Source organism: Schistocerca nitens, chromosome 10 (assembly GCF_023898315.1).
Source record: "Schistocerca nitens isolate TAMUIC-IGC-003100 chromosome 10, iqSchNite1.1, whole genome shotgun sequence".
NCBI classification, from domain to species: domain Eukaryota; kingdom Metazoa; phylum Arthropoda; class Insecta; order Orthoptera; family Acrididae; genus Schistocerca; species Schistocerca nitens.
Window position 1 is genome coordinate 66,395,935 of NC_064623.1, and position 27,377 is coordinate 66,423,311.

Sequence of the window (27,377 nt, forward strand, 5' to 3'; positions counted from 1 at the left end):
TCACTAAAGATACAAATTGACTCATTCAAAACAAATAAGGAACTTCATCTATTTATTAGTTATTATTGCACTGGGTTACACCACATTGCTCCCCCATCTCTCTCTCTCTCTCTCTCTCTCTCTCTCTCTCTCTCTGTGTGTGTGTGTGTGTGTGTGTGTGTGTGTGCGTGCGTGCGTGCGTGCGTGCGTGCGTGCGTGCGTGCGTGCACAGAAAGCACATATATAAAGATTGGCAGCATCTGGAATCATTTATATTCTAAAGTAAACCATGACAATAGAACTGTGCGAAATTGATTGTGTAATCAGCCTATGAAAATGCATTGTATTTGGTTCTGTTGTTGATAAAAGATGCAGCAGATAAAGAAAATTGCAATACTTTTTTATGCCTTTTGAAATGAGGTGAAGTGAGATTTTCGTAAATTATGGAGGAATCACAAAAACATAACAGCTTTACAAAAAAAACACAGCAGTTTTGACAAAACTCGAGGATGTCATTAGCGTCGCAATGTGGCACAAAATTACTGCACATGGACAGACAGCAGCCAGTTGTGTCGAGCATCATGTGTGCGCAGTAGGCCACTGCGGGTTCGAGCATTCAGATGACAGTTTGTGCTGAGGGATAGAGAGGAGACAGCGACAATAGCCATTTCGGTGTGACGGCACGTGTTGGAGGGCCACATGCAGAGTGGAAGTAGAGTGAGTTCGGACGCGAACAGTAAACTCCTTTGATTTCGTCCCACCGTAATTTGTAGACCTTCACACATGCAAGTAAAAAGATGGTGGTGTAGGGCATACAGAGGATGGTGGTTGTGCTCTCTGCCTCTGTCTCAGCCATTTTCTCCAACCGTCATCCACCCCAGTGACTGCCAACATGGGGTGGAGTGCCAGGTCATGGCACTGTATCTTGTTCTTGAACTCCGTAGATAAATTATATTCTTGGAAAACTTTTGCTGTCACTTCTCTACGTAACCCTCGGCACGCGTCCGGAGACACGTTGCAGAGTCTTCTCTGTTACCAGATATCAGATGTCTGATGTGGGTTGTTCGTCTGTCCTGTTTGGAGGATGTCGTCCTCACGCAAAAAGCCGAGTGGTACACGTGTTGGTTGGTGTATGAGGTAATTTCGTGGAGGTCTTAAATGTTACACATTTTGTCAGTGGTATGGATTGAGTAAGGGGTATATGGGTGGGTGCCTGGGGCAGGCTCTGCACTGGAGTTGTCTACACTGATAGAAACCTTCAGCTGAGGGTGATTGGAATATCTGACAGCTTCATGAAAACCTTCTGTAGATTAGAAGGGTGGCAGCTAAGACAAGGAAGGGGGGCGAGCGGGTACAATTGCAGAGATCTGTCATGGACTGTGCGAGTCGTGTGGTTAGCGTGTGATCAGCACTGTTTTCTGTCATGGACTGCTATTTGCCTTTTTTCTCTCTCTTCTATCCAGATTATTTTACAAACTTGTATCGAGCATCGGGCTCATATCAGAATTCTGTTACCACTTAACATGTTAATCCTTCACATCTGATTATAACGCTAGTACTTGACATTGACTTCCTATGTATTTATATAATAAATATTTCATCATTCAACAGTGTTCAGTAACACTCACTTTAAATTATTTGTTCATGCAGTATAAATTGAGTAGAAATGCTTTTCCAGCTGCTGGGAACTTTGGTTAAAATAGCAGTGTTTGATGACATCGTTCGAGAGCACTTAAGGTGTTGCACACTGTGTGCTCACTTCGAGGGGCTCCCTCCCGATTCACAGACAACAGCCTGTAGACACCCGCTGTTTGTTACATGGGTACTAATTGCACACAGTATGTTCCCACACTGGGAGACTCTGAAAACTACCTATGAGAAAAGTAACATATTGCCTTAGAATTCTAATATCAGTTCAAATAAAAGCATCGGAGGAGTATTTTGCAATGCGGTAACCGGTCTCGAGCGGCCGGCAGTGGTCACCTTCGGACTAAATGCACATGTTGCAAGCGTTTCGTGTCGTGTCGTCAACAGTGCTGCAAGCAATAGTGGGTAGAGGTCAAGATGATGTATGTGGAGGGAAAGCCGGTCTCGACATTGTGAGATACTGATATGGTGTTCCGTTAAAAAAATCAGAAATTGACCAGTATCACCTTCTAATGTTATTGACACAACACAGCAACTGGTCTACCTCATTCATAATGTCTGTCCCAAGGATTTGTACCCTTACAAGCTGTGGGAGAAGAAAGCCCGGAAAGTGAAAGTGATAAGTACAGGTTTAGATGTATGTTGAGAACACCATCTGTGTGGAACTGCACAGGTCTCTTACAAGGATACGTGGGCCAGTGTGGTAGCCAATAATATCATTCCACTAAATGGCATTCGACCTCCAAACGGTCAGTAATTCGGCTCATGTAATGGTGAATTCTTCTGACAGGAAACACCTTTGGTAGCAAACAGTTCAGCACTTGTAATGACACACTGTTATCGTAGCAGACGCTCTCTGATAATAAAGAATTCGGTGCGTGCAGTGGTCAGCTCGTCATCTTGATGTGCTCGTGTTGCTGCCAGGAGCCCTTCTCACCACAAGATTGTGGCACTGAGAGTGCCATTCTGATGACAAACCCTTGCTACGATGCTTTGAGACACAAGACATTTTTATCTTCACCAATTTTGGCTTTCTTTTTTTAGGTTTATGGAGAACAGTCTCTTTATTGAATAGTAAAACAGTACTGATGATTAAACTCCATGAAACATTAGGAATTTTACAAATTCTCTCTATTCCTTATTTATAAGAATTATTTAAACACTTTTATTGCTGTTCTATTTGTACTGGGAGCTGTTAAATGAATTCTGAAGCTCTTCAACAGAATAATTCTGTATATTTCTTCTTCCCTAAATGTGTGCTATGCGAGAACCAGTGCATTAACTATGAGTCAAATAAATTATACATTTTATGATTTGGTTGTACACACAGTATCCTACAGCCCATTCACCGAGAGCTGGGACGAAACATAAACAGTGTCACGTGAGCGACTACGCTAGTTTCCAGAGAAAGCATTGGGTGTTCACGTGATACGTAGGGGTGTGGAAAATCCTTGGCGCACGCTTTGCAGCTGGCGGCATTCAGCTGGCTGCCGAGCTGTCACAGCGGACCATGAGAAACCTGGGCAACAATGTACGAAATAAATTTAAATGTTAAAATAATGTTAAACCGAGTTCATTCTGTCGAAGCAGATATGTTTTCCTTCAGGTTGCTAACAAAACGCTCCATTCAAACACAATTAATTGTTAATTTTAATAACAATACCAGTAAAATAATGATACAGGACGAAACAAGGTTCACTCTGTCGAACTTGAACTGTTTTCATTGAGGTTTATAACAAACCGCTCCTCTCTCTCCTCTGTAATGCAGTTTAATTTCCACATTTGAGTTTCCACTTTTTCTACGACATGGAGGACGCACTTGTTCCAATCCTCTGCAGTCACTGTTCTTACTGCTTCCTCTAGCAGTACTTTAACTTCTGGCATTTTGTATGTTTTGTTTTTCGCTGCAACGTAGCCTTTGGTTCTGGCCCACACTAACTCGATGGCGTTTAATTCACAGTGGTATGGAGGAATTCTGAAAACAGTTTTCCCTGCATTCTTCACCATTTCATCTATTGTGTATTCGTTGTGCGCTGCTCTGTGATTATAAAGTATATCTAAAAGTACTTTCTTCAACATACCATCTTCGAAATCGATGTTTTTAGATTTTAGCCACTCTGATATTTCGTGCTTATTGGAATTCGCATTGGGAACTTTTTCTTTTCTCCAAGAATGGTACAGCACATTATCAAGAACAATAACTGCATTTTCCTGAAGCCGAGGAAGAACATCTTGAAACCACTTCTCGAAGGTTTCGGTGCACATCTTCTCATGATAATCTCCACTTTTCTTGGATTCGGAAGTCCACAAACATCCTTCAACGAACCCTGCTTTGCTGCCAATGTGTGCAATAATCAGATGTTTCCCTTTACCTGATGGGCTCTTGCTTCAGGTGGATAATCCGGACAGAAACGCTTGTTTTGAGGAATTTATAGTGTCATCTACCCAGACGTAACTTCGGGTATGTCCGGCGTTCACCCACATCTCGCCCAAATAGTAAATGGGTCTGCCGTCATCTCTCAACCGTTTAATGGTTCGAAGATAACGCTGCCTCCGTAAAATGATGTCATCCCTGTCTATTAGCATGCTATCGCACCTACGCCGGACATATTTGGCATTCATTTCTCTCAATAGCTTACAAAATGTAGTTCTCCGAAAATTGCCCAGATCTGCATCTTCGTTCACGACTGTAAGCACTTTGTCAATTTGTTACGAAAAAAAAAATCTTCTACTTTCCTTCGTATCGCATTTCTATCGAAGTCAACAACATTTTCAGAAATTTTCTGTCGTAATTTTCCTTTCTTGGGAGACTTCAAAGAGTGTGTGGCCTTGTACTCACTTATCACACGATACACTGAAGAACGTCCAACACCTGTAGCTGCAGCTGTTTTCGAAACCATGTCACTCATCGACTGCTCTGGATGTAACAGTTCCGTTTTATACACATTAACCACCATGTGCTTCTCAGAAGAACTTAATGATTTCTTCTTTGCTTGCTTCTTTGGTGGACTCAGAACTGACACGTCGACCTCGCTCGCTGAATCCTTGGATGACATAATGAGGACAGCCGTATGTGATGCTATTTGCTGTGTTGGCAGAAGAGCCAACACCGTGTTGCTAGAGGAGGCCGAAATGCACGCGTTTAAATACACGAAGACTGGCGTGAGGTCTGGAACAGGACAATGTCTTGAGAATTGCAATAAAGTACGAAGATCTTGGAATACTTAACTTTAATCCATAATTGGTGTACATCGCTCTTGATGGTACATGCTTCATATAATAAATATCAATTGAATACGGCGCCTTGCTAGGTCGTAGCAAATGACGTAGCTGAAGGCTATGCTATCTATCGTCTCAGCAACTGAGAGCGTATTTTGTCAGTGAACCATTGCTATGAACGTCAGCTGTACAAATTGGGGCGAGTGGTAGAAAGTCTCTGTAGACCTGCCGTGTGGTGGCGCTCGGTCTGCAATCACTGACAGTGGCGACACGCGGGTCCGACGTATACTAGCGGACCGCGGCCGATTTAAAGGCTACCACCTAGCAAGTGTTGTGTCTGGCGGTGACACCACACTAATGAAATAAGTGAATATATAAAATAAGAAACCATGCGATGCTATTGGTTGCGCACATAAATAGTGAACGCTCAACGTGACTACAAACACATATACTTACTCTAATAATCAACAACTAGTCTTTCAAGCGTCTTTACAGATGAACTTAAGATATCCTGAAATCGCCGCTGTACAACATCCACTAACAAGCTCACACCTGCAACTGAGACGGCCACACCGACTGAGCGCCGCGCCTGCGAACCGCACAATGCATCGCTCATAAAGGACAAACGGTTGCACCCATCGCATTCGAACAAACTACAAAATTAAATTCAAAACTTTCTGAAACTTTTCTCGCTTACACCCCCACAAAAAAATTTAAAGGGGAAAAGTTTGTCGCTTACTATATTTCGGATGATGATTTGGTAAAAGTTGTGCATCAGACGTGAGATTTTAATTTATTACTTCATTATTACTGACTCTATTGGGCAGAAAATTTGCAGACGTCATCAACATATAGCACTGAAGGCAATTATAAAATTATTTTGCTGTGCGACACACAGTTTAGGAGATATGGCGTGATAAATATAGAGTAACGCGAAAAAACAACTTTTCCTGAAAGCTTTAATATTTCTCTTTTTCAGTGACAATAAATTTTAATGTAATGTAAAAAAAGGTGTCGGAAGGTAGTTCTCGGATCACTTTATTATGTTGAGGTGCCAAATTACAAAACACATGACTTTCATTCTTTAATTTCTGACGCCCCTGCCTTGTACACCCCTCGAAGGCAGTGCTGTGGTCACGCACCTTGCCGTGTTTACAGTACATGTCTTGTTTCGGTGAATGAAGTATAGATGTTCTTTGGAAATGAATAAGAACTGACAATAGTTTTAGCTTACGGCGGTTAATCGATTAATCAAGGCGTCTTCTCTGCCAGCGGACATACAGAGAAACCTGCGCAACACAGAAGCCCTACTACCTCGGCTGTATGGATTACCCAAGATCCATAAGAACAACGTTCCACTGAGACCGATCGTTAGCGCTCCTGGCTCACCAACGTATAAACTGGCAAAACACTTGGCCTCTCTGCTCCAGCCACACGTGGGGAAGACCGACACATACAGTAAGGACTCAGGACATTTCATTGAGAAGCTGAAGGAACTGAAACTTGCACCAAACGACATACTGGTCAGCTTTGATGTTGTTTCGTTATTTACGAAAGTGCCACTCAGTGACGCTCTGGAGCACATCGGTTCCATGTTCCCGCAAGGCATCAAAAAGCTCTTCCATGCATGTCGCACCACGAGCTATTTCACGTGGAATGGTGATTTCTACGAACAGCTGGAAGGCGTCGCCATGGGTAGTCCTCTCAGTCCAGTGGTGGCCAACTTCTTCATGGAACAATTCGAAGCACAGGCCCTGGACTCGGCGACTTGCAAACCTAAGGTGTGGTACAGATACGTCGATGATACTTTCGTGGTGTGGAGCCATGGTGAAGAACAGCTCTGTGACTTCCTAAGGCACTTGAACAGCCTCCATGCCAGCATAACATTTACCATGGAAGTAGAAAAAGACAAGAAACTGCCATTTCTAGATGTGCTGGTCACAAGGGACGGCGAAAACCTGGGACACAGCGTGTATCGAAAACTGACACACACGGACCGATACCTGCACAAACTGTCAAACCACGACCTGAGCCAAAAAAGAGGCATGATTAGTACGCTCGTAACGAGAGCAGGACGAATATGTGAGCCGCAACACCTCAAACGAGAAATGCAACACCTGGAAACTGTTTTGAGGAGCAATGGGTACTCCACAAATTACATTAGAAGTGTAACAGAGCCAAACACTCGGCGAAGTAAGGAACCAGAAGAAGAAATGTCAGGTACGGCCTTTCTGCCATACATTCCCAGAGTGACGGACAGAATCGGCCGTATATTGCGCAAACATGGCGTAAAGACAATTTTCAAACCGACAAGGAAGATCAGAGTGTCTTAGATCGGCGAAGGAGAAAAGAGACCCACTTGCAATGTCGGGAATATACCGTATACCATGCACATGCGGAAAAGTTTATGTCGGAATGACTGGACGATCCATTAACACCAGGATCAAAGAGCATAAGCGACATTGCAGGTTGGGGCAGGTGGAGAAATCGGCCGTGGCAGAGCACGCACTGAATGAGACCGACCACGTAATAAAATTCGCCGACACGGAAGTTCTGGCTGTAGAGAAACACTATCACACTCGCTTGTTTAGAGAAGCTGTAGAAATACAAAAACACGCGAACAGTTTCAACAAGAAAGAGGAAAGCCTTAAGGTAAACGGATCCTGGCTTCCCGTACTGCAGCGAACGACCGTCGCAGGTAGCAAGAGGAGAACCGCACCAGAAATGACCGCGGAGAAGCCCTCGGACGTTGGCGCGCCAGGTACATATAGTCTGCGCCCGCAAGCTCGGCTCCAGATCACCACCGGCAATGGAGGGTGAAGCTTTGACAAGGCCAGCCACTCGTGCTGGCGAAACGTCAGAAAAATCATTAGATGAACGTCGACCGAAGAACCCGAGACAGAAGCCAATAGGCAGTTTGTCAACAAGTGGCCACGAAAGTCTTAACAATTTTGTATTGATTGGAAATGGTACTTAACAGTTTTGCAGTGTACGAATAATAATAATAATAATAATAAAGTCCATGTTGAAGCCACCAAACAGCAAAATATTAAGGTATTTTGAGTTATGGAATCTAGTTTTAGAATGAATATTGTGCCAATCGCTCTATGTACTACAACTCCGTATGTCCCTTCTGAACAACGTGCCGCACTGCTGCACACGATCACATGATGCCCCACTATATATAAATTTCCAAACAGAAATGTGACGAAAAGTGTATGACCAGACCAAACACAAAGTGCAGGTTTCCTCCATTGTCATAGCTGCGCATGCGCAGTAATCCTGTCTTCTGACAAGCTCTGGCAACTGCTCAAACTAAGTAAAAATTTCTAACAGGTTGCAGAAAAATATTGCGAATGGTGGTTCGAGAAGCATGACTTTAAAAATATTTTTTTTACACAAGGTGAATTATGTTATGTGTGAGACTCCGTGATGAATTTCTTAAATCATTGAGCGTTTGACTCTCATTCAAATCTTAACACTTCGAGCACCAACCACGTAGAAAAATTTTGGGCACAGAAGATGCCCTTATTTCAAATTTTACCATTACGTTTTCATTTGATATATCTTAAAGGGGCATCACATGCTAAAAAAGACCAGTATTCTATGAGAAAGCTTAGCTTTTCCTGAAGCTATACTACATGTTTGTTAATGTAAAACATGAACTTTCGTGTTGTGTGTTTGCGCTATTTGACAGTGATATCGTTATTAGCTTACTACATCCACAGACGTACCACATGTCCTATACCTTGAATATCTGCTGTAATTTGCTGGAGAGATAATGTAACGTGAGCTATGACTTGCCAGAAGTGCATGGCAATCTCGATTTAAGTTCTCTGGTTGATGGAATTTGAATTTTACTTTTGTAATACAAAAATATGCAGCATACACATTGCTGCGTATCAAAGATCTTTCCAAATGCATTTTTTGCTGGGTTTCCTTAGCTTTCCTAAAGTGCCAGGAAGTTCCATGCCATTGTATAAAACCTTTAGCATTCAAAGAATTGATACGTTTTGCAGTTCAGAGTGTAATTATATTGTCACTTACATGGAGAAAGTGTATTTTCAACCAGAAAAATATGTATTTTCACACGGGAAGAAGCATACTTTCAACTGGGGTATGCGAGAAAAATGCAGGATATTTTTTTATCCATATATACACCTGAGACAATGTTTTTAAAGTGCTTGATAGCATGCTGTACACAATGGCTCTTTCAGTTTTGGTATGAGTTTATAAACACAAGATGATATTGTAAGTCTGGGAAATATGGTGGATGCTCCCGTACTTCCCATCCCCATTGCGCAAGCAGATTCCTCACACACATTGCTGTATGGGTGCTCCCAATGTCCTGAAGAATTAATGCATTGTGTAAACAATCGGGACGTTTCTCCCAAATAGCCCGTCATAGGTGTCATTGCAGGAAAGTGTGATACTAGTACTGCACATTAAGAGTTCGTCCATGTGGTGGTGCAAAATGGCACAAAATCACTCCTCTAATGTCATAGGCTATGATTACCATTAACTTGACAGGTGAGGGATTGCAAAGAAATGTCTGCCTGCGTGGTCAACTTGGATGATGGCATTTTGTAGATGGTGCTTCAGTTCTGGCTAACGAGCCCTGGCACAAAATTCATCTGTGGCAATGATTCTCGAAAGTATATTGTCTCCCTCCTCCCAGTAACACGCTAGATGCACTCGACAAGTCTCATAAGCTGTCTGCTTTTCAACTTCATTTGGTGCATGAGGAACCACTTTGCAGCAACTTTACATATGTGTAGTTCATTCTGTAAAATCCTGTAGATTGTTGTCTTCTCAATACCAGTATGACACTGTAATTTATGTAGCGTCCATCTTCTGTCATTCTACAAGCTTTGCAAATCTGGGTACAAGTGCAGTCCGTATGCACACTGATAGGTCACCCTGATCAGTGATTGTCAGCCATTGCAGCTCTGCCATGCCTGAATGCATTCACCCACCAAGTAATTATTCAGTATGGCAGAGCAGCTCTTCCTACTGCATCCTCAGGCTCATCATGGCATTGACACACATCCCTTCGACGGTGAAGTGTAATCTTTATGTAAGAGCACTGTTCAAGTCAAGTGACACCCATGTTGAATGACTGCTCAGCTCACACTGTGACGTCTTTCCACACTTCGTTCTCCTGGAAAGGACTGCCATGTAGCGTCACATGATTTTACTGTGGATTCTTGGGGAGACTCTTTATGCCATGGAATGCAGGTAGTATTTAATGTACTGTTGTGTACTGTTGCAATTGGCAGTAAAACATGTTTGCAACAACAAACTTTTTTTGTCAAACAATGGAAAATCCAGGATTGAATGTAAATTTCTTTGTCTCTTTTTCTCATGGTATATCTTTGTGGTGGTGTGGATGTTCATCCATCTTCCTACATGTAATGTTTACATATGAACTGCCCTTCCATTTGCATATTTCAGAATTTTTTAATTCATTACCATTTTCGAAACACAGTATAGTTGCCATGACTTTTTCAGTGACCCACATAGTAATACGCATACCGTATGTTGATTGCAGCTGTTAATGGTTATTTTCTGTACAAAATATTCATTCTAATTTCTCTATAAACATACATTTCTTAAATTAATAATCTGCTGAGCACTACTTGATATTGGCCCCACTGCAGTAGTGCTGTACAGTAGAAAGAACAAGTTGTGAGAGTTTCAAAGAGTGCCTACTGGCTCGTGAGACCCTCGGAGGGCACATGGCATAAGAAATTGATATGACAGAATGTTTGCTCTTCCTAGAATGCAATATTAATAACGTACCCTCAAATACATGCTTGCTCTATGTAGGAACGTAAGGGGAACAATACTGCTGCTTGAACTGGAGAAAAGACCTACAAACGTAATAAGAAATGTCTAAAAACCTATAAAGAAGTAAGAAAAGATAAGTATTACAAGCTTGTTTAGTTTCAAAAATTGTAAAAATCTTAGAGAATAACAGTTTGTGGTAAAGTTTTTATTGTAAATAACCACAGCTCCTGCCATTTGGACAAACATTAACTTCAGCTTCAATTTAACTTATAATAACAATAATAATAATAATAATAATATAGAAACTGGATTGTGACGCCTATATTGTATTCCTCAGAAGACTGCATCCAGTATTAAAGCATATTTGCAAAATTCCTTTTACTCATTTAGACTGAAATCTATACGATCTAATGTCACCTGTTGTTATGCACTAAAGGTGACTATGTAATAGTTGAATTCTAGATCAACTGTAATAAAATGACGATTTTCATGCTCAGTTGCTGTTCTTTCCATTGTTTATTCCCTTTACTGTTCTGAATACATTCTGCTGCAGCAATAAGTTATAAGAAATGTTACACTATATAAGGGAACATGAATTTATTTACAACTGTCACTCAATTTGAACTCTGGGAGTCACTACAACAAACTCACTCTAAATCTTACACGATTAATTTTTCTCTTGCAGAATAGTGAGATGCGTGCTTCTATCCTTTAGTGATTATTAGGACATTTAATTGTAATTCAGCAGTAGCCTGAAACGTGGTGTGTCACCTGTCGTCCAGCGTACTCGTTACTAGCTCTATTGGTCATGTGTCGTCACCCCTCTAAGATCAGGGAGTGTGTGAAATGTGTGCACTGGGCTTCCTGAATGTTAATGTACATTATTGAGTCACTCTTCGTTACATTCCAATGTGACGACGTAAGTGTCTCTGCTCGTGATGTATTTATTGCGACCAGTTTTTGTCCCGTCGCATTAGCGTTAAGCCAGTCGCGAGGTGGGCTGTTGGCATTATCGAGTGCTGCTCTCACTGCAGGACTACCTGCACAACTCGCTGCCCGACCTGCTGGACGCTCACGTCTTCCTCGACTCGGCGGGCGTAATGGGTGCCGCCGTCGTCGGCCTGGGCCGCGCGGAGACGTACTTGACGTACGCGGGGCGCGAGCTCGGGGGCGGTGCCGAACTGGCAGACCTACCTCCACAGGGGGGGTCGACGCTGTACCGCCTGCTCACGGACCCCGACAACGTTGCCCTGGACTGCCTCTCTGTTGACCTCTTTGCTGTGAGTAAAAGTTTGTATTTCAGTGCAGATTTTTATTTTATTTTATGTTGTCAAAAATATTTCTTCTTGTTCTATGCCGTCTATTCTCACATCCTGACCAAAAATAAAATCTTAAAATTGTGCCCTCTAGTTGTGAACTTGCACGTCCACTCGCTGTGGCACAGACTACTACAGACAGCACGTCCGCGGCTCGTGGTCTAGTGGCTAGCGTTGCTGTCTCTGGATCACGGGCTCCCGGGTTTGATTCCCAGCCAGGGGATGGGGTGTTTGCGTTGTCGTCATCATTTCATTATCATTCATTCATGAAAGTGACGAGATTGGACTGAGTAAATATTGCGAATTTGTGCGGATGCTAATAACCGTGCAGTTGAGCACCCCACAAACCAGATGTCATCTTCATCGTCGTCCTCATAATATTCCCAGCACACTCGTACGTACTATTAAACTTACGGAGATCTCCACGAGCTTCAGTGTAAATTTTACAAATCTCATCAGAACTTAATGTGCACGTAAGAAGAGAACAAATACACAAAGGCTGAAGCTGTTTCTGAACAGATAAATGCAGATTTGGAGAACATTAGCATATTGTACGTAAAATAGCTTGAGGAGATCATACATGTTCCAAAGCAGAAATGGTGTTTATATTGTCTTCATCAACGTGTGTTGAAACGAGCATGATTTTGGCCACCCGTCACTTTTACTTTACTGGAATTGAAGCAGATATGTTGTTGTTATCATTGTCATCTTCAGTCTGAAGACTGGTTTGATGCAGCTCTCCACACTCCATTATGCCATGCGAGCCTCTTCAGCTCCAGATAAATACTGCATGCAGTCTACATCCTTTTGAATCTGCTTGCTGAATTCATCTCTTGGTCTCCCTTTGCAATTTCCCCCCCCCCCCATCCCCCCCCCCATCATCCCCCCCCCCCCCTGCACCACCACCACCACCCGCTCCCCTCCACGCTTCCTTTGAATACTAAATTGGTGATCCTGTGATATCTCAGAATGCATCCTATCAACTGACCCCTTCTTTAAGTCAAGTTGTACCGCAAATTAGACCTACTCCTGCATTACGCTTGATTCATTTTGTATTTATAACATTGTACTCACCTGAGCAGGAGTCATGTTCCTCCTGTCACCAGACTTCACTAATTCCTACTACGTCTAACTTCAATCTATCCATTTCCCCTCTTTAAATTTTCTAACCTACTTGCCCACATAAGAGTCTAACAGTACAAACTCTGACCCATAGAATGCCAGTTTTGCTTCTGATGACAACATCCTCTCGAGTAGTCCTCACCCGGAGATCCAGATGGGGGACTGTTTCACCTCCAGAATATTTTAACTGAGAGGATGCTGTCAGCATGTAACCGTACAGTAGAGCTGTTTGCCCTCAAGAAAAATTGTAGGCTCCCCTCATTAAGCCATTCACAGTACTAGCAAAGCCATATTGGCTCATTTTAAAAGGACAGGTCAGTCAGTCAGTCATCCAGATTGCTGCTCCTGAAGTACCGAGAAGGCTGCTGCCCTCTTCACGGATTACTCCAGGCTCTCCAGAGATACCCCTCCATTGTGACTATACTTATGGTACAGTTATCTTTATTGTTGAGGCCCACAAGCTGCCCCACCAAGATAAAATCTACAGTTCATTAGGGGAAGGGGGTCTATTGGGGTTTCATGAGATATTACTGCAAATTGTTTAAATACAGGCATTGTTTCATAGCTGTATATTTAATTGTACTTTCAGTAATTGAGAAGTGATGAGTGGTCAAAGTCAGGTTACAGTGGCTTTCGTTCTTGTCAACAAAGATAATATAAACAATATGTCTGCTTTCAAACACATAACCGCTTGTGACAGTTTGATGCCCGAGATATTAGTGACATCTGAATCTCCATGAATCTACTCCATTAAAGCTTTGAGGCTGAATTTCTGTTGATAATTCTCTGTGTATTCAGTCCTCCTCATATGTCTAAACTGAGTCATGATGATATGTGTATGATTTGGAATTAAAGCTCATGGAGAGTTTCATACGTTTAATATTATGGACATTTGTACTTTTGTACAAGTTTCTGCAAACTGATCAAGATGAAAGTGGGAGAGCTGTGAAGATTTGGAAGAAGATTGAAAGGTAAGTGGAATACCATTCAGAACATAGTAGCCAAAGCGTACTGAGAAACTGTGTTTTCGAAAATTAACTAATTTATTAATAGGATTTGACAGTCAATATTATAAGTGGAAGCTTAGCTTTTCTTGTACCTATACTATATTAAACTATTAACTTTTCCTGTTTGTGTGTTTGTGCTACTCGACATTGATGTTTGTTGGCTAACTACATTACATGTCCTTTGCTCCAAACATTTACTGCAATTGACTAGCAAGATCACGTCACATGATGTATAATTAGCAGACAAAAGCGAGTCACAATCTCAATTTCAGTGCATCAGAAGCTACATGTGCAGTGTACATTTTGCTACACATCAAAGACCTTTCCAAACAAGTTTTTTTCCTGGGTTTCATTTCCTAAAGTGGTGGGAAGTTCTGTGCCGAAACTTCTGTGATTCAGAGCATTGATCAGTTTTACAGCTCTGAGGTAAAGTATATAACCACTTAACATGGGGGGGGAGTACTTTTACCTGGCAAAAAGTATACCGTCAAACAGGGTGATTTCGGACACCGGGGCGAATTTGGACAGTATGGCTTATTTGCTCGTAGCCACTGCATATAAACAAAGAGTTACTTATTTTAACATCCGTGCGCCAGTTATTTTAAGTCCAAGATTACATTTATTGCTTTCCACAACTTTTATTTTGCGTCAATCTTTTCCCTAGGTGACTAATTGACGAACAGTCTCAGTGTTAAAAATCCATGCATTATCATAAAGTGGAAACTTTCTATTGTTGCGCCGAGCAGGAAGTTATTGTAACTGTAAATTTTTGACGCGCTCAGTAGCTAACAGCATTGAGACAATTTCTGAACAAGTTTGTCGAGTCTCTTGTGCAAGGTTATAAAATAACAACGGCTTTTGTAAAACTGTGTACTGTGTGGGGTGATTTCGGACAGTGCCAAGAACGTATAAGAACAGGAGAGGTGCTACAGTACGGTGTAATTATGACCCGGAACATTTAGATAAAGCTGTTTGTGATATTCAGAATGGTAAATTACTGTACAGAAAAGCGTGTGATTTGTATGGTATACCTAAATCAACCCTACAAAGTAAAGTGCAGAAAGTACACCCGAAAAAAATGGGAGGACAGCCAGTGCTAAATAAAGAAGAAGAAGAAATGTTGAAACAAGGTATCCTGAGGGCTGCACATTGGGGATTTCCCTTCACTAAACTGGATATTAGACATTTAGTTAAAGGCTACCTTGATAAATCTGGCCAAAAAGAGATGAAATTTCGTAATAATTTGCCAGGAGAAGAATGGGTGCATTTATTCCTCAAATGACAGTCAGAAGATCTTTCCGTTCGCTTAAGCGAAAATATTAAACGAGCTCCTGCAGAACTTGTCTGTAATATATAAAATTCATTATATCATTCCATATCACTTATTCGTAACAAAGGGCTACCTTAAAATGTGTAAAATGTCACCATAATAAAATAAAAAGCACGTAGAATTTTTAAAAAAGGCAGTAACTGTCCAAATTCGCCTTCTGTATACTGTAACTTCGGACGGAGATTTAAAAAACACATGTGTCCGAAATTACCCCAATCTATGCCTCAGATAAATATACCTGCACATACACTTTCTGGTTCTGGGATATTTTATTCGTTACACATATACCGTACCACTCCCATAACAATCAATTTAATCTAACAATATATACGAAAGTTACAATCAAAATGACAATACCATCCGAAATCACCCTGTTTGACAGTATTTTTAACTGGGAAATCTGGATCTGTAATCCCCCTCTGCATGTTTGCATATTCACCCTGAAAGAAGAAACTCCAAGTAAACAGGAAAAAAATGCCAATTTTTTAAAACTACTCGAGCAAACAATACGGTCCAGTACGCAATCTAAAATAGAGTACAGGTCCCTTCAGGAGCAGACTGTGCACGATCTGTCGAGTAAGCGAGTGCAGTGAAGTCAGTATACCGGGTGACGGCCCCCACCCGAGTTGGAGATGCGAGCCTCATTCTTAGCGACCCTTGCCAGTTTGGGCCTGTACCTGTGACCTCTCCATCCGACTGGGGCATTAAACAAATATTCTCCGCTCTCTCGCTATATCGAACTCGAGTGAGAACTCGCGAGCCTTCGGCAATATATTCGACCGTCTCTGTTGGGAACTAGTGATTGTCGAGTCATCGGTGTGGCTGCCTCTTTTGACACTCGGTTGACCCGTGATCAGCCATCCTACTGTGTGTCGTTTTACGTGGCATTTATACCGGAGGTTACATCTGTTTATGGACGGACACTAATATAGCCTTTTCTCCCATTGGGAAGTAAACATATCTGTTGTTTTTCTCTGCTGTTTATCAGAAAACATTGATATAAGATAAAAACAGGAAAAAAGAAATTGCCTATAAATCACACTAAAATTTGAAAAAAGCAACATCTAAATTAGCTATGCAATTTTTTTCCTGATCCTAATTACACATTAAGAGCTATTTAACAAATTCACTGACAATTATGTGAAAAGGAATTACCAAACGTTAGTTTAAATATTGGATCTCTGTCTACCCTCCCCTCACCTCACCCCCTCTGTTCCCATGACTGCCCACTCCATTCCTTTTCAGCCTTCCCCCAACCTAACCCTCTCCCCTCCCCGCGGAAGGAAAAAAAAAAAAAAGAGTCGCAACACCGAGGAGGAGTTGTGTGTCATAAACGAAAGTTGGTAGGCATGTGTATACGTCTGATGGATGATGCCTATTCTGATTTTGCAGCAGTCACATAAGGGTGGTTCTAGCAGCACCACTAAGAGGATGCAAATCAGGTTTGCTTTAAATACGCGCTGTAACACTTGTGAGTGGCAGTTACTTTTGAGACTGGATGTGGTGAGCTGGTGTTAGTCACGAAAGCCTTTATGGCGACGAAGGCACCATTATCAGCACCTCACTGAGTTTGAACAAGGCCGTGTAATAGGGCCACGAGGTGCTGGATGTTCCTTCTGGGATATTGCAGAAAGACTTGGCAGAAATGTAGGCACTGTATGTGATTTCTGGCAGTGGTGGTCACGAAAATGTACAGAGGCGAGACGACCATGCTCCAGGTGGCTGTGTGGCACTACTGAGAGAGAGAAGACAATTGTGTTCAGCATGTGGCTCTGGTGCATCCTACTGCATCTGCACAGCAATTTGACCAGCAGTTGGCCCCAAAGTGACACAAAAAACTGGTACAGTTTGGTTACTTCTCAGCCAGACACCCTGTAGCGTGTATTCCGCTGACCCCAAACCACCGCCATTAGTGACTTTAGTGGCATCAAGCTGGAGGGCAGTGTACAAGCCTGTTGTGTTTCCTAATGAAAGCTTGTTTTGCCTTGTTGCCAATAAGGCCTGCAACCGAGCTGTATGCGTGCTAGACACACTCGACCTACACCTGGAGTTATAATCTGGGGTTCAATTCCGTATGACAGTAGGAGCACTCTTGTGATTATCTTCAGCCTGGTAATTAGACCTATTGTGCTTCCATTCATGAACAGCATTCCAGGGACTGTTTCCCAACAGTACAATACTCGCCTATGTACCTCTGTCGAACCCAACAAGCTCTACACAGTGTCGACATGTTACCGCGATCTGCTCGATCTCCGTATCTGCCTCCAATTGAACACACGTACATAACATAGGACATCATTGGACAACAACTCCAGTGTCGTCCACAAACAGCATTAACCATCCCTGTATTGACCAACCTAGTGCAACAGCCACATAACTGCATCCTAGAAACTTAGATCTGGCACATGTTCAACACAATTCATGCACATTTGCATGCTTGTATTCAGCATTCTTGCAGTCACACAGGTTGTTAATGTACCAGCATTTCACGTTTGCAATGGCTTAGCTCGCTCTTGCATTAACCTGTTATCGTGCGATGTTAATCACTTACATATGTTACCTAAACAAATATATTCCTGAAAGTTCATTACTCTACATTAATTATTTTTTAGTGTTGTGATTTTTTTCCATCAGTGTAGTTGCAAAAGCTGGGATAGTGATGGCCAAGTTAATATACAAAATAACTGGTCATTCATTCACACTTCATGTTCCATAAGTCACATCTGAATTCTATAAACAACCAGATCTACCAGAACAGCTTCTAGCTAAAAGTGTTTTTTTTTTTTTTTTTTTTTTTTTTTTTTTTTTTTTTTTTTTTTTTTATGTCACCCGACTTATTGTACAAGAAAAAATAAATACTTTACGACAAATATGAAGGTTCGAAATGATAGAGAGCAGAAATCAGTCGTCGTTTCCGTTCTACCTTTATTAAAGCAGATCCAGATTTTGACTAATAATTAACCGTTATCAGTGCAGTATTTCAGGGTTGTTATACATGTCTTAGTACATCTACACCTGTTTGGGCTCCTGTAACAGTTCATTCTATCATTTTGAAAGTCATTATCACAGGCATTGAGCACATTCCACTTTCCCAATGGAAGGGAATTTGACAAATATGAAGTTACTGCATCAAACAGCTGCTGTAGCATCTGTTACTAGTCACTAAATAGTCTGCAGTGCATTTCTGACATTTTATTATGCCTGTTAGTGATACTGAACTGCTATTGTTGCGAAAGTTCTTTGTACACCGATAGTACCTAAGCTGAAATTGTGTGCTTACAGCGCGTGACAAAGTACGTCAAGAAGTGCCAAAATATGTTTTTCCGTGCAAAACTGGAGTGCGAGTGTGCCGAGGTGATCCTGCGGGAGGTGCAGCTCTCGGCCGACCTCCTGCTGACGGCTTGCAGGTGAGTGCCTGTTCTGTTTGTGCTACCAATTTTAATTGACCTGTCTTTTATTTCGATTTTGCTTTCACTTTCTTTTGCTTCAATTCTTTCTCACAATCTCATAGCCTATTTAAAGACAGCATTGCAGTGATCACCACGAGTGAAGGAGACCTAACGGAAGTGCCGATCTCTGTGCTCATTTCTCATTACAATTTGGAAAGAAATACGGTAATACAGAGGTCTCCGTAACGAGTAGACATTCAGCGGGACCGGTACGTGTAGGTGCCTCTCCCGAGGTTTGCAGTTGTCATTTCTCTCTCGTTCGAAAGATATTTTCAGTTCTATTTTTGTGATACGTTAGATGTCACTTAGAAAGCAGACGAAAGAAAGACTAACGTACATTTATGGGACATTTATGGATTTAGAGAAAGCTTTTGACAGTGACAACTGAAATACCCCCTTCAAAATTCTGACACTAGCAGTGTTAAATTCGGCGAGTGAAAGGTTATCTGTATGTTGTACAGAAGCTGGACTGCCGTTGCCTACCATCTTGGGGCATGAAAGACTAAGCAAGTTCAAACAAATGTATGATGTAGTAGCTGTGCAGGGATGGAGAGGTTCACATAGTATAGACTACCGTATTTACTCAAATCTAAGCCGCACCTGAAAAATGAGACTCAAAATCAAGGGAAAAAAAATTTCCCGAATCTACGCCGCACCTGAAATTTGGGACTCGAAATTCAAGGGGGGGAGAAAAGTTTTAGGCCACACCTAAATCGAGACAAAGTTGGTCCATTGTAATATGAGACACAATTTAGGTCGAATGAATGACGATACAGCTACAGTAGTTTGGTTCGAGTCGTAAGCTTAACAGTTAAGCTTTACCAGGTAGCCATTGCTATGCATCAGGCACTCCATCCGTATTTATACAGGTACCCTTCCTTTTTCACATGCTTTGTCTGGTTTGAATCGATTGCTTATTTTGCTTTTATCTGGAAAGTGCCGTTCTCTTTGTTATAGGTGTTTACGTCACTCTAAGCTCAAAATGCGTTATTGTACTGTGTCGTGCATTGTTTGTCGCATTCTTATAATGAGCGTTTGCGACCTGTCGCCGCTCGCGGCATGGCTTGCTTTTGTGCGCGCTACCGCGGCTTACAATATAAAAAAATAGAAGAATTGTCTCATTAGCAAAATAATGGCAAGAGACTGCTATTTGTTGTTACTTACACTGCTGCTTTCTTTGATAATGATCAACAAGAACCAAATAATAGATTGCGTATTATAGAAGATGTTCTGAATGAGAGTTTATCTAAAAATTTTCCCCATTTGAAAATCTTTGCAGGCGCCTCTTTTGTACGTTACATTCTGCACAGAAATCAGAGTCATCTTAGATTTAAAAATCTAGTCAATTGCCGTGCTTCATTTCTGACTGTATCACTATTAGGCATAAGAATAATACGAATATAAACATGACATGATACGTATATTCTTCCGCGTTTGCAGTTGTCTCACACTAGTTTTGTAGTTTATTAGGCAGACAGGATTTAAATGAGATAGCAGCAAACGCAAAAGAATACATGGCAAAATGTTTGTATTCATATTATTCTTATGGTGCATAGAGTTCACAATTCATAAAAGTTCCTATTAGCAACCATCTATTCTCACAGGTAGGAAAAAATTCAGAACGTAGAGTTGGCCATATTGACAAACATCCCAAACAGTCTTGCCAGTCGGATTTTCGTAGTACATTGAATTGCTGCTACATTTGAAGATGAACAATACGGAATTTGTATTTACTTCATTGGATAATGTATGCAAATGAAAATGCAGTGGTCAGAATTCGGGGCGGAGAAAAAAAGCTCGTCTTCCACCTTGCCTGCAAAGCATGGCTGTGTAGCGCTACATATATTTGACGGCAGAAGTTAAGTTGTGGCAGCACCTACCAACATTTTTCAGAACTTCCTCTTACTTTGCACTCTATACTAAGCCGCAGGCAGTTTTTTGGATTACAAAAACCAGAAAAAAAGTGCAGCTTAGATTCGAGTAAATATGGTAACAGGGAGAGCTGCAGGGCTCCAGCCTTCCTATTGTAGACCATGACGGCAGGTACTACTACTACAGTGTTGGTGAACTTACTCCAAAGAAGACCATGCAGAGGGTGTTTACACATTGTTCCTTGCCAATAAGAAGTCATTTTGGCTCTCATTACAAAACAAGTGTGGTACAAATATGTGACACCGGAGATATACTGAGCCTGTGCTTCAAACACCAATTATTCATTAACTGTGCCGAGATGTCTCTGTCAGTAAGCATCCGTGGACTATACATCACAACAGACTAATTTGTGGTTGCTCAGTTGGTTGGCAACCTATAATTTGAATTCAGCTGGGGATCACACGATACATCCCACAAGAGATTCTTATTTAGCCTTATTCGGTGTATCCACCGCAGAAACAAAAGATCTATATCGTAACAGTCGGCAAATAAATGACTCGTAACTATTCTCAGCACTGACAGCCGGTGACTCTATGCGTACAACAGCTGGAGGATGTAGCCGATTCCAGTGTCTGTGTCCCAATTCTGTGAGCCGCCATACAGTGTGTGGCAGAGGGAATACTTTCCATCAGGTCAGTATCCCTCACCCTCCGTTCCATTTTCTGATCGCCCATAGTGCCCCTCTGTATGACCCCATATTTCTTTTGTTGTACCGTGTGATATGGATCGTAGAAATCTTGTCACAAACTTATGTGTCACTGATTAATTACACTGTGTACCTCTACAAAGTGAAGACCACAGTATTGTGATAAACGGTTACCACATTGCTGTTGCATGTAACTTGACAAGGCACTTTATTTGAGAGTTCACAATTTTGTATCTCAAAAGGCAGTAGCTAAAACATGTCTCGTGGAATCAAATAATCCTTAAGCAGTCTGGACCAAAATTGTATATTTAGTGTTTGAAATGCACCATTTTTAACCTTCTTAAATTGAAAAACAGTTGCTCCTGTAGGTTTCTGTAAACGAAGGCCAGTTTCACTACTTGCACTTCTTTTTCTCCGATTGTTGGGAAGGTAAAGTACAAAATTTCTTCTTCTTGTGACACTTTAATCAATGAACTTTTCCTGGCAAAATATCTCTCTCTCTCTCTCTCTCTCTCTCTCTCTCTCACACACACACACACACACACACACACACACACACACACCCTCTCCATATTTATGAGAGAGAGAGAGAGAATTAACAATATTTTAAATAAGTGACATACACATAAAAATATTAAAATTTTTCTGTGTTAGTTGTTGTTGAAATTACTTTTGTTTCAGAATTGGAAGGACCCTCGTCACTGTAGGAATGAACCCTAATAGCAACATGGGCCTGGCAGTCATCAACCTAGGAATATGCAACCTGCCTCCGACATTCCGCACGGACATTGCTAACAAGTACGTGCTTCTTACTACCTCTAAAATTACACTGTTCCATAACTTTAGTCATTCTTTTTTCAAGATGTGCTTTCATGGTACTTTACTGAATTTGAGCTGATACCTGTGATATCTAGAAGAGTCCCAGTCAACGCTCTCTCTCCAGTTGTTGCACATTCGATATATTCGAGAGTGGGCAATCAGGCAATCTGTTGAATACGATGCGTGCAGTTTCGTTACTCAGTGTTTACCAGGTAAAGGTATTACTCCTTAAGGTTCTGTATTGCTCAGTAACACCAACTAAATTACGAACTGTACTTATTTGGTATTGTCGAGATATCTGCCAGGAATGTTGGTTATTTGTTCCTACTGTTATTGATCGTTAAAACGTATGGCACAGCTAACATGCCATTACCACTGGCGTGCACATATATCCGGTCACAAAGAAATAACATAAATGTCAGTAATAGGTAAAACAGATTATGGATATAAAGAAACACTCCAGTTCTAGACACTGCTGTCACCTGAGCAATTATCAGGGTGCATACTGTTGGCTTGTCAGCCTCTGAATCAGTGATCTATTTATGTTTTCTTATCATTCATGACTGGAGAATAAAGAATTTAATGAATAGAAAAGTTAACATCTCTAATTTTTATAATAACTGCATTACATTTACTGTAACAAGATTGAATACAAAACTGACTATCGTGGTTGAGGTTGAGTGCAAATTGCTTGATGAACAGGAGATACAAGAGTAAAGAAACATATTCGGTGCTGCAATTCACTGCAGGCTCGGTGTGCTGAGGGTAGCAAGTTGGAATACAAAATTTACCATTTCCATCTAGGACTGGCACACAGGGCGGGAAACATAAGAAACGGGACATGTTACAGAGAACTCGAGTGCCCAAAAATACCCTATACTCAGCAACAAATGCAAATTACTCAATGAGGTGAACCGTTACTCTTGTTGTAGCGTAATATGAACTGACTGCGTCACTTGATGAGCTGTTGTCATTTCCAACTGGAAGTGGTGCACTTAATTTCCCCACAGTGCGAGTGCAATAAGTGATTGTGGAAGGTGTCTTTCTGGGCAGTGAAGTAGCTTTCTTTGTAATTAATATTAAAGATAAAAAAGTCACTTTGAATGCATATATTAACGAATCTTTTAACTTCCATTGTTGCATGTTATCAAATTTTTAAAACTTGGAAACTTTGTCCGTCTACTCTCATATATACATTGATAATTTAGGAAAGTGAAACACACAGTTGAAATTGTGATTACGAAATCAGTATAAATGTTAAATTATCTCATTTATGTAATTAGTGTTTTGGTGCGAGTGTTATATTTTAAAAATGTGTTTCCTCAAAAATGTACTATTTGCATTTGTTAAATTTTGGAAAAATGCTGCTCATATGTATGTTTATGTTCATTTATTGCATTCTCAATGTGTATGTTGAACTGTAATGGGATAAGGCTGTGTCCCTACTTAATACCTTTATTTACTCCTCTAAATTTTCACCCAATGTCTTTCTAATTTGACAACTGCTTCCCGTTTCCTGTAAGTTACTGCACTATTTTCCTGTCTGTGATTCAATGTAATCCACATAAAAATTTGCATAATTTTAGACCATTTGGCATTATTGAAAGAATTTTTTAAATCAATGACACCTACAAATAGTGATTTATTTATCCACAACATATTTTGACACAGTATTAGTAAAATAATTATAGCGTGTGTAGATTCACACGAGCATCAGTGAGTTTTGTTCACTATTCTGTGGCGTAAGATCTGTATCAGCATCTTGGTGGCACAGACTAGTAAGCTTACTGTCTTCACACCAGTCTCACATCGTTTTGCCTTCACTCCAGTCTCACATGGTTTTCTTAAGTACTGTTACAAGAACTGATATTCATAAGTCTTCAGCGATTTCTCCTTTTTCATACATCTCTGTGATGAGCTCTTGTGGGCAACATATTGTCATCTAGTGCTCAAAGCATTTACCCATTGACTGCATCATGCCTAGGAGCCTGCATCAGCTTTAGTTTCATAAGTACTTTATCAAAAATTTGAGCTGTATATCAAAAAATGAAAACCTGACAGTCACAACACTAAACTTCGCATCTTCCGAGTCGTGCTGTGTGTCGAAAGATGAGGTGTCATGGTTTTTCAGGCTGCTGGCACACATCGAGCAATACAAAGGGACGTGGCTGCAGAACCACCTGCCGGCCGGCCTGCAGGGCTCGCTGCTCGTCCTCACGTCAGCCCTGCACCGCTTCGTGCCTGACGAGACTCAGCCGTCGTAGCGGTGTGGAATCGGGGTTTGGGTCCGACGTGACGGGCAATGTACGAACTCCCACCGCAATTCCTCGGATCGACAGTGTAATCATTAGAACATGGTAGTTCGAGCAGCATCCGCCTTCCGGTCATAGTACCAAGTACACTCGAAGGTGTCTCGACGGGTGGAAGAGTTTACTTCTGCTATGTTGCCATTAGGTCCAGTGTTAGTCTTTACATTTATTGTTTTGTACATTGATTTAAATGTTTGTTCTGCAAGCAATATTCTGTTAAGTTTTACTACAAAGATATTTGTTAGCTTTAAACTATTTTTTAAGTTCTCTCCGCACTTAGAATTGACATAAGTTATTTTTTTGTGGTTACTTAAAATATTATATTTTGAGCTGCATTATTTTTTTGTCCAGGCTTATTGTTAAATACAGAAGAACAGGTTAGGGAATAGTGCTGTAGCAAACTTTTAGGTTGCAGTTCTCTAGGAATTTATTTTGTAGTTGTGGAATAGATTTAGAATTTTACTTGTGTTAAAATTTTAGTGAATGAAGATTGGTTGTTACTATTGTTATAAAATTAATTTTTTAAGTATTAGATATCTGGCACCTGTGATTTTTATGCATATACTTTGCACTGAAACATTCTCTGTTATGAAGAATATTATTCAGAATATTTAAAAATTATTAGAGTATTTTGTTGTGACATGAGGAAAGAATGTATTTGAAATGGGAATCCAATTTCTGAGCCAAACTGAATCGAAAACATAAATTTTCTGGTCGTAAGTCATCCCGGAAAGGAAAATACACGTTTTTCCATTTTTGAAGTGCCGAAGAGCAGAGCAGCGACTACTCGTCAAACAGATGTCGGTTTGTTAGAGGATGAACAGACTTGGCTATTTTTGTAAAAAATACAGAAATCACTTGTTGTACTTGCCAAAAATTTTCCTGTCCTTAAGCTGTCTGAAATGAGTGCAGTAATTTTAGCACCTCTGGACGGTCTCCGTCTACACTGTCAGAATGACAGCAAAAGCAGTCAGACTGTGCATTTTCACTGGCAGTATGTAGAGAATACATCAACTTTGTGGCCATTTGTGGTTCCTCCCTCCCCAAAACAGTCTTGTTTCAGCCAGGAGCTTGTATCGCTGTTCGGCAGCAGTAACTAGTTTCCTGTGTCTGTCCACTCAAATTGCATAACTGTGAAACGGAATATGTTAGGTCTGAAATGACTAGCATGCGAATTTTCAATTAAATAGAGAAATCATAATGTGTGAAGACATTTGTGTTGCTTTGTGTCTCACGCTTCTCGCACCTCCTTACACACCCTCCTCAACCCCCACTGGCCTCTGCTTCCTATTCCGTACTCAATTCTAGAGTGGTGGGGACAGATTGTGACAACAAATTGTGACAACTCGAGCATCTGTGTAATGTCTCATAAATAGTAATCGATGTGTCCCGACCTCATGGTTCTCGTAAGTGACTTTTGTCATTTAAGGAAAGCTTGTTAATAAGAAGACTGAATATTGAGTATTTTATTATCTGTTTTCATGTTTCATAATGACATTTACAAATATATTAACATTCCAAAAAAGCGTTGTCCTTCTGTATGTGCCCTATGTTATATTTATTAGTGTTGTAATTTATACTGTTTATAATTGCCTCTGTTGATACTTTCTCTGATAGGATACAATAGCTGATAAAAAAAATGAATACAGTATTGTGGAACGTGTTTGTGTCCACATGTGATGAGTCGGCACAGTGCGGGCATACTTTGCCCTCACATTTTTAAGGTTTTTATGTGAAAATTTCATGCCAAATGTCATGTATCACCTTTTACTAATGTTCATTAGTTTTTATTCACTGTTGAAAATGTTCCTTTGAAGAAAGATATAGTCTGTCCAGTTTACTTGATAAGAGCAATTCCCACAAAAGGCAAGTTTCTGCATTTAGTACATGCTCAGTGTGGATGTTATGTGATGACCCATACTGTGCAACATTGTGAAAGAATCATTCCAGGTACAATTAATTATTAATCATTGTACAGGTTGTCCATGATTATCTTTACAGATTTGGGATTTTATAACTTTAAAGATAAAGGTAATAACAAGTGGTTTTCAACAAGTGATAGTTAATTCATATAGAGTGAGTGAGTTAGTTAGTTAGTTGTTTTAGTTACGGTATCCCACGTTAAAAACCAGTTATTATCTGGGTTAATTTTAGGTTTATTAAATCCTAAAATTGCAAAGAAAAATTAAAGGACACCTTGTACTTGCTCAGTTGTGTAATTTCATCTACAACAAAACTCATTTTGACATTTTACAATTTTTAACCTTTGTAGCCGAATTGTTATTTTCCCTATATAGAGTATCTCGACAGTTCGCACTGCTGCCTCCGACAGTTGTCGGCTACAGAATTTGTCGCTCGCTCTGTGGGCTCTGACAGAACGGTGAATGGAACGCACTTCATGCTGCCCTGGTAGTCCTTTTTTGTGACAGTTGCTAGGCTGGTGCTAATGATGTTCCATTCACATTTTTGTAGGTGTCCATAAATAATCAAGCAATAAAAACTTCTGATGAACCATAAATTCTACCATGAAAGTGCGAAGGACCATCTACCTCATTTTGAAATCTCAGACATTTTATGAAATATTAGGGCTGTGAATGATACGTGAGATGCTGTGTATGTGATTTTCATATGTTCAGCAGATTGATGTTGAACTATGAAAAGCTTGGAAGAGATAATAGATATTTGCATTTACAGTACAAGTTGTACAGAAAACGGTGTATGAAAGCTTAAAAGACTAGTTTCTGTGCACGGTATTAGTGGCTCATCTTTTATTAATAAATATTGATATCTGTACAAAATTCTCAGAACTATG

At 40.7% G+C, this 27,377-nt stretch overlaps 1 protein-coding gene across 3 annotated transcripts in view; it reads left to right on the forward strand.

The window, feature by feature from the left end:
• The window catches only part of LOC126210265 (uncharacterized), a 153,194-nt gene extending 126,111 nt beyond the window's left edge, over positions 1-27,083 (forward strand). For all 3 annotated transcript variants that reach the window (XM_049939458.1, XM_049939459.1, XM_049939460.1), the window contains 4 exons: positions 11,670-11,915; positions 18,693-18,817; positions 22,119-22,235; positions 24,388-27,083. In XM_049939458.1, coding sequence (XP_049795415.1) covers positions 11,670-11,915; positions 18,693-18,817; positions 22,119-22,235; positions 24,388-24,520 — 621 coding nt within the window. In that variant the 3' untranslated portion in view covers positions 24,521-27,083. The remainder of the gene's footprint in view (positions 1-11,669; positions 11,916-18,692; positions 18,818-22,118; positions 22,236-24,387) is intronic.
• The last annotated feature ends 294 nt before the right edge of the window (positions 27,084-27,377 follow it).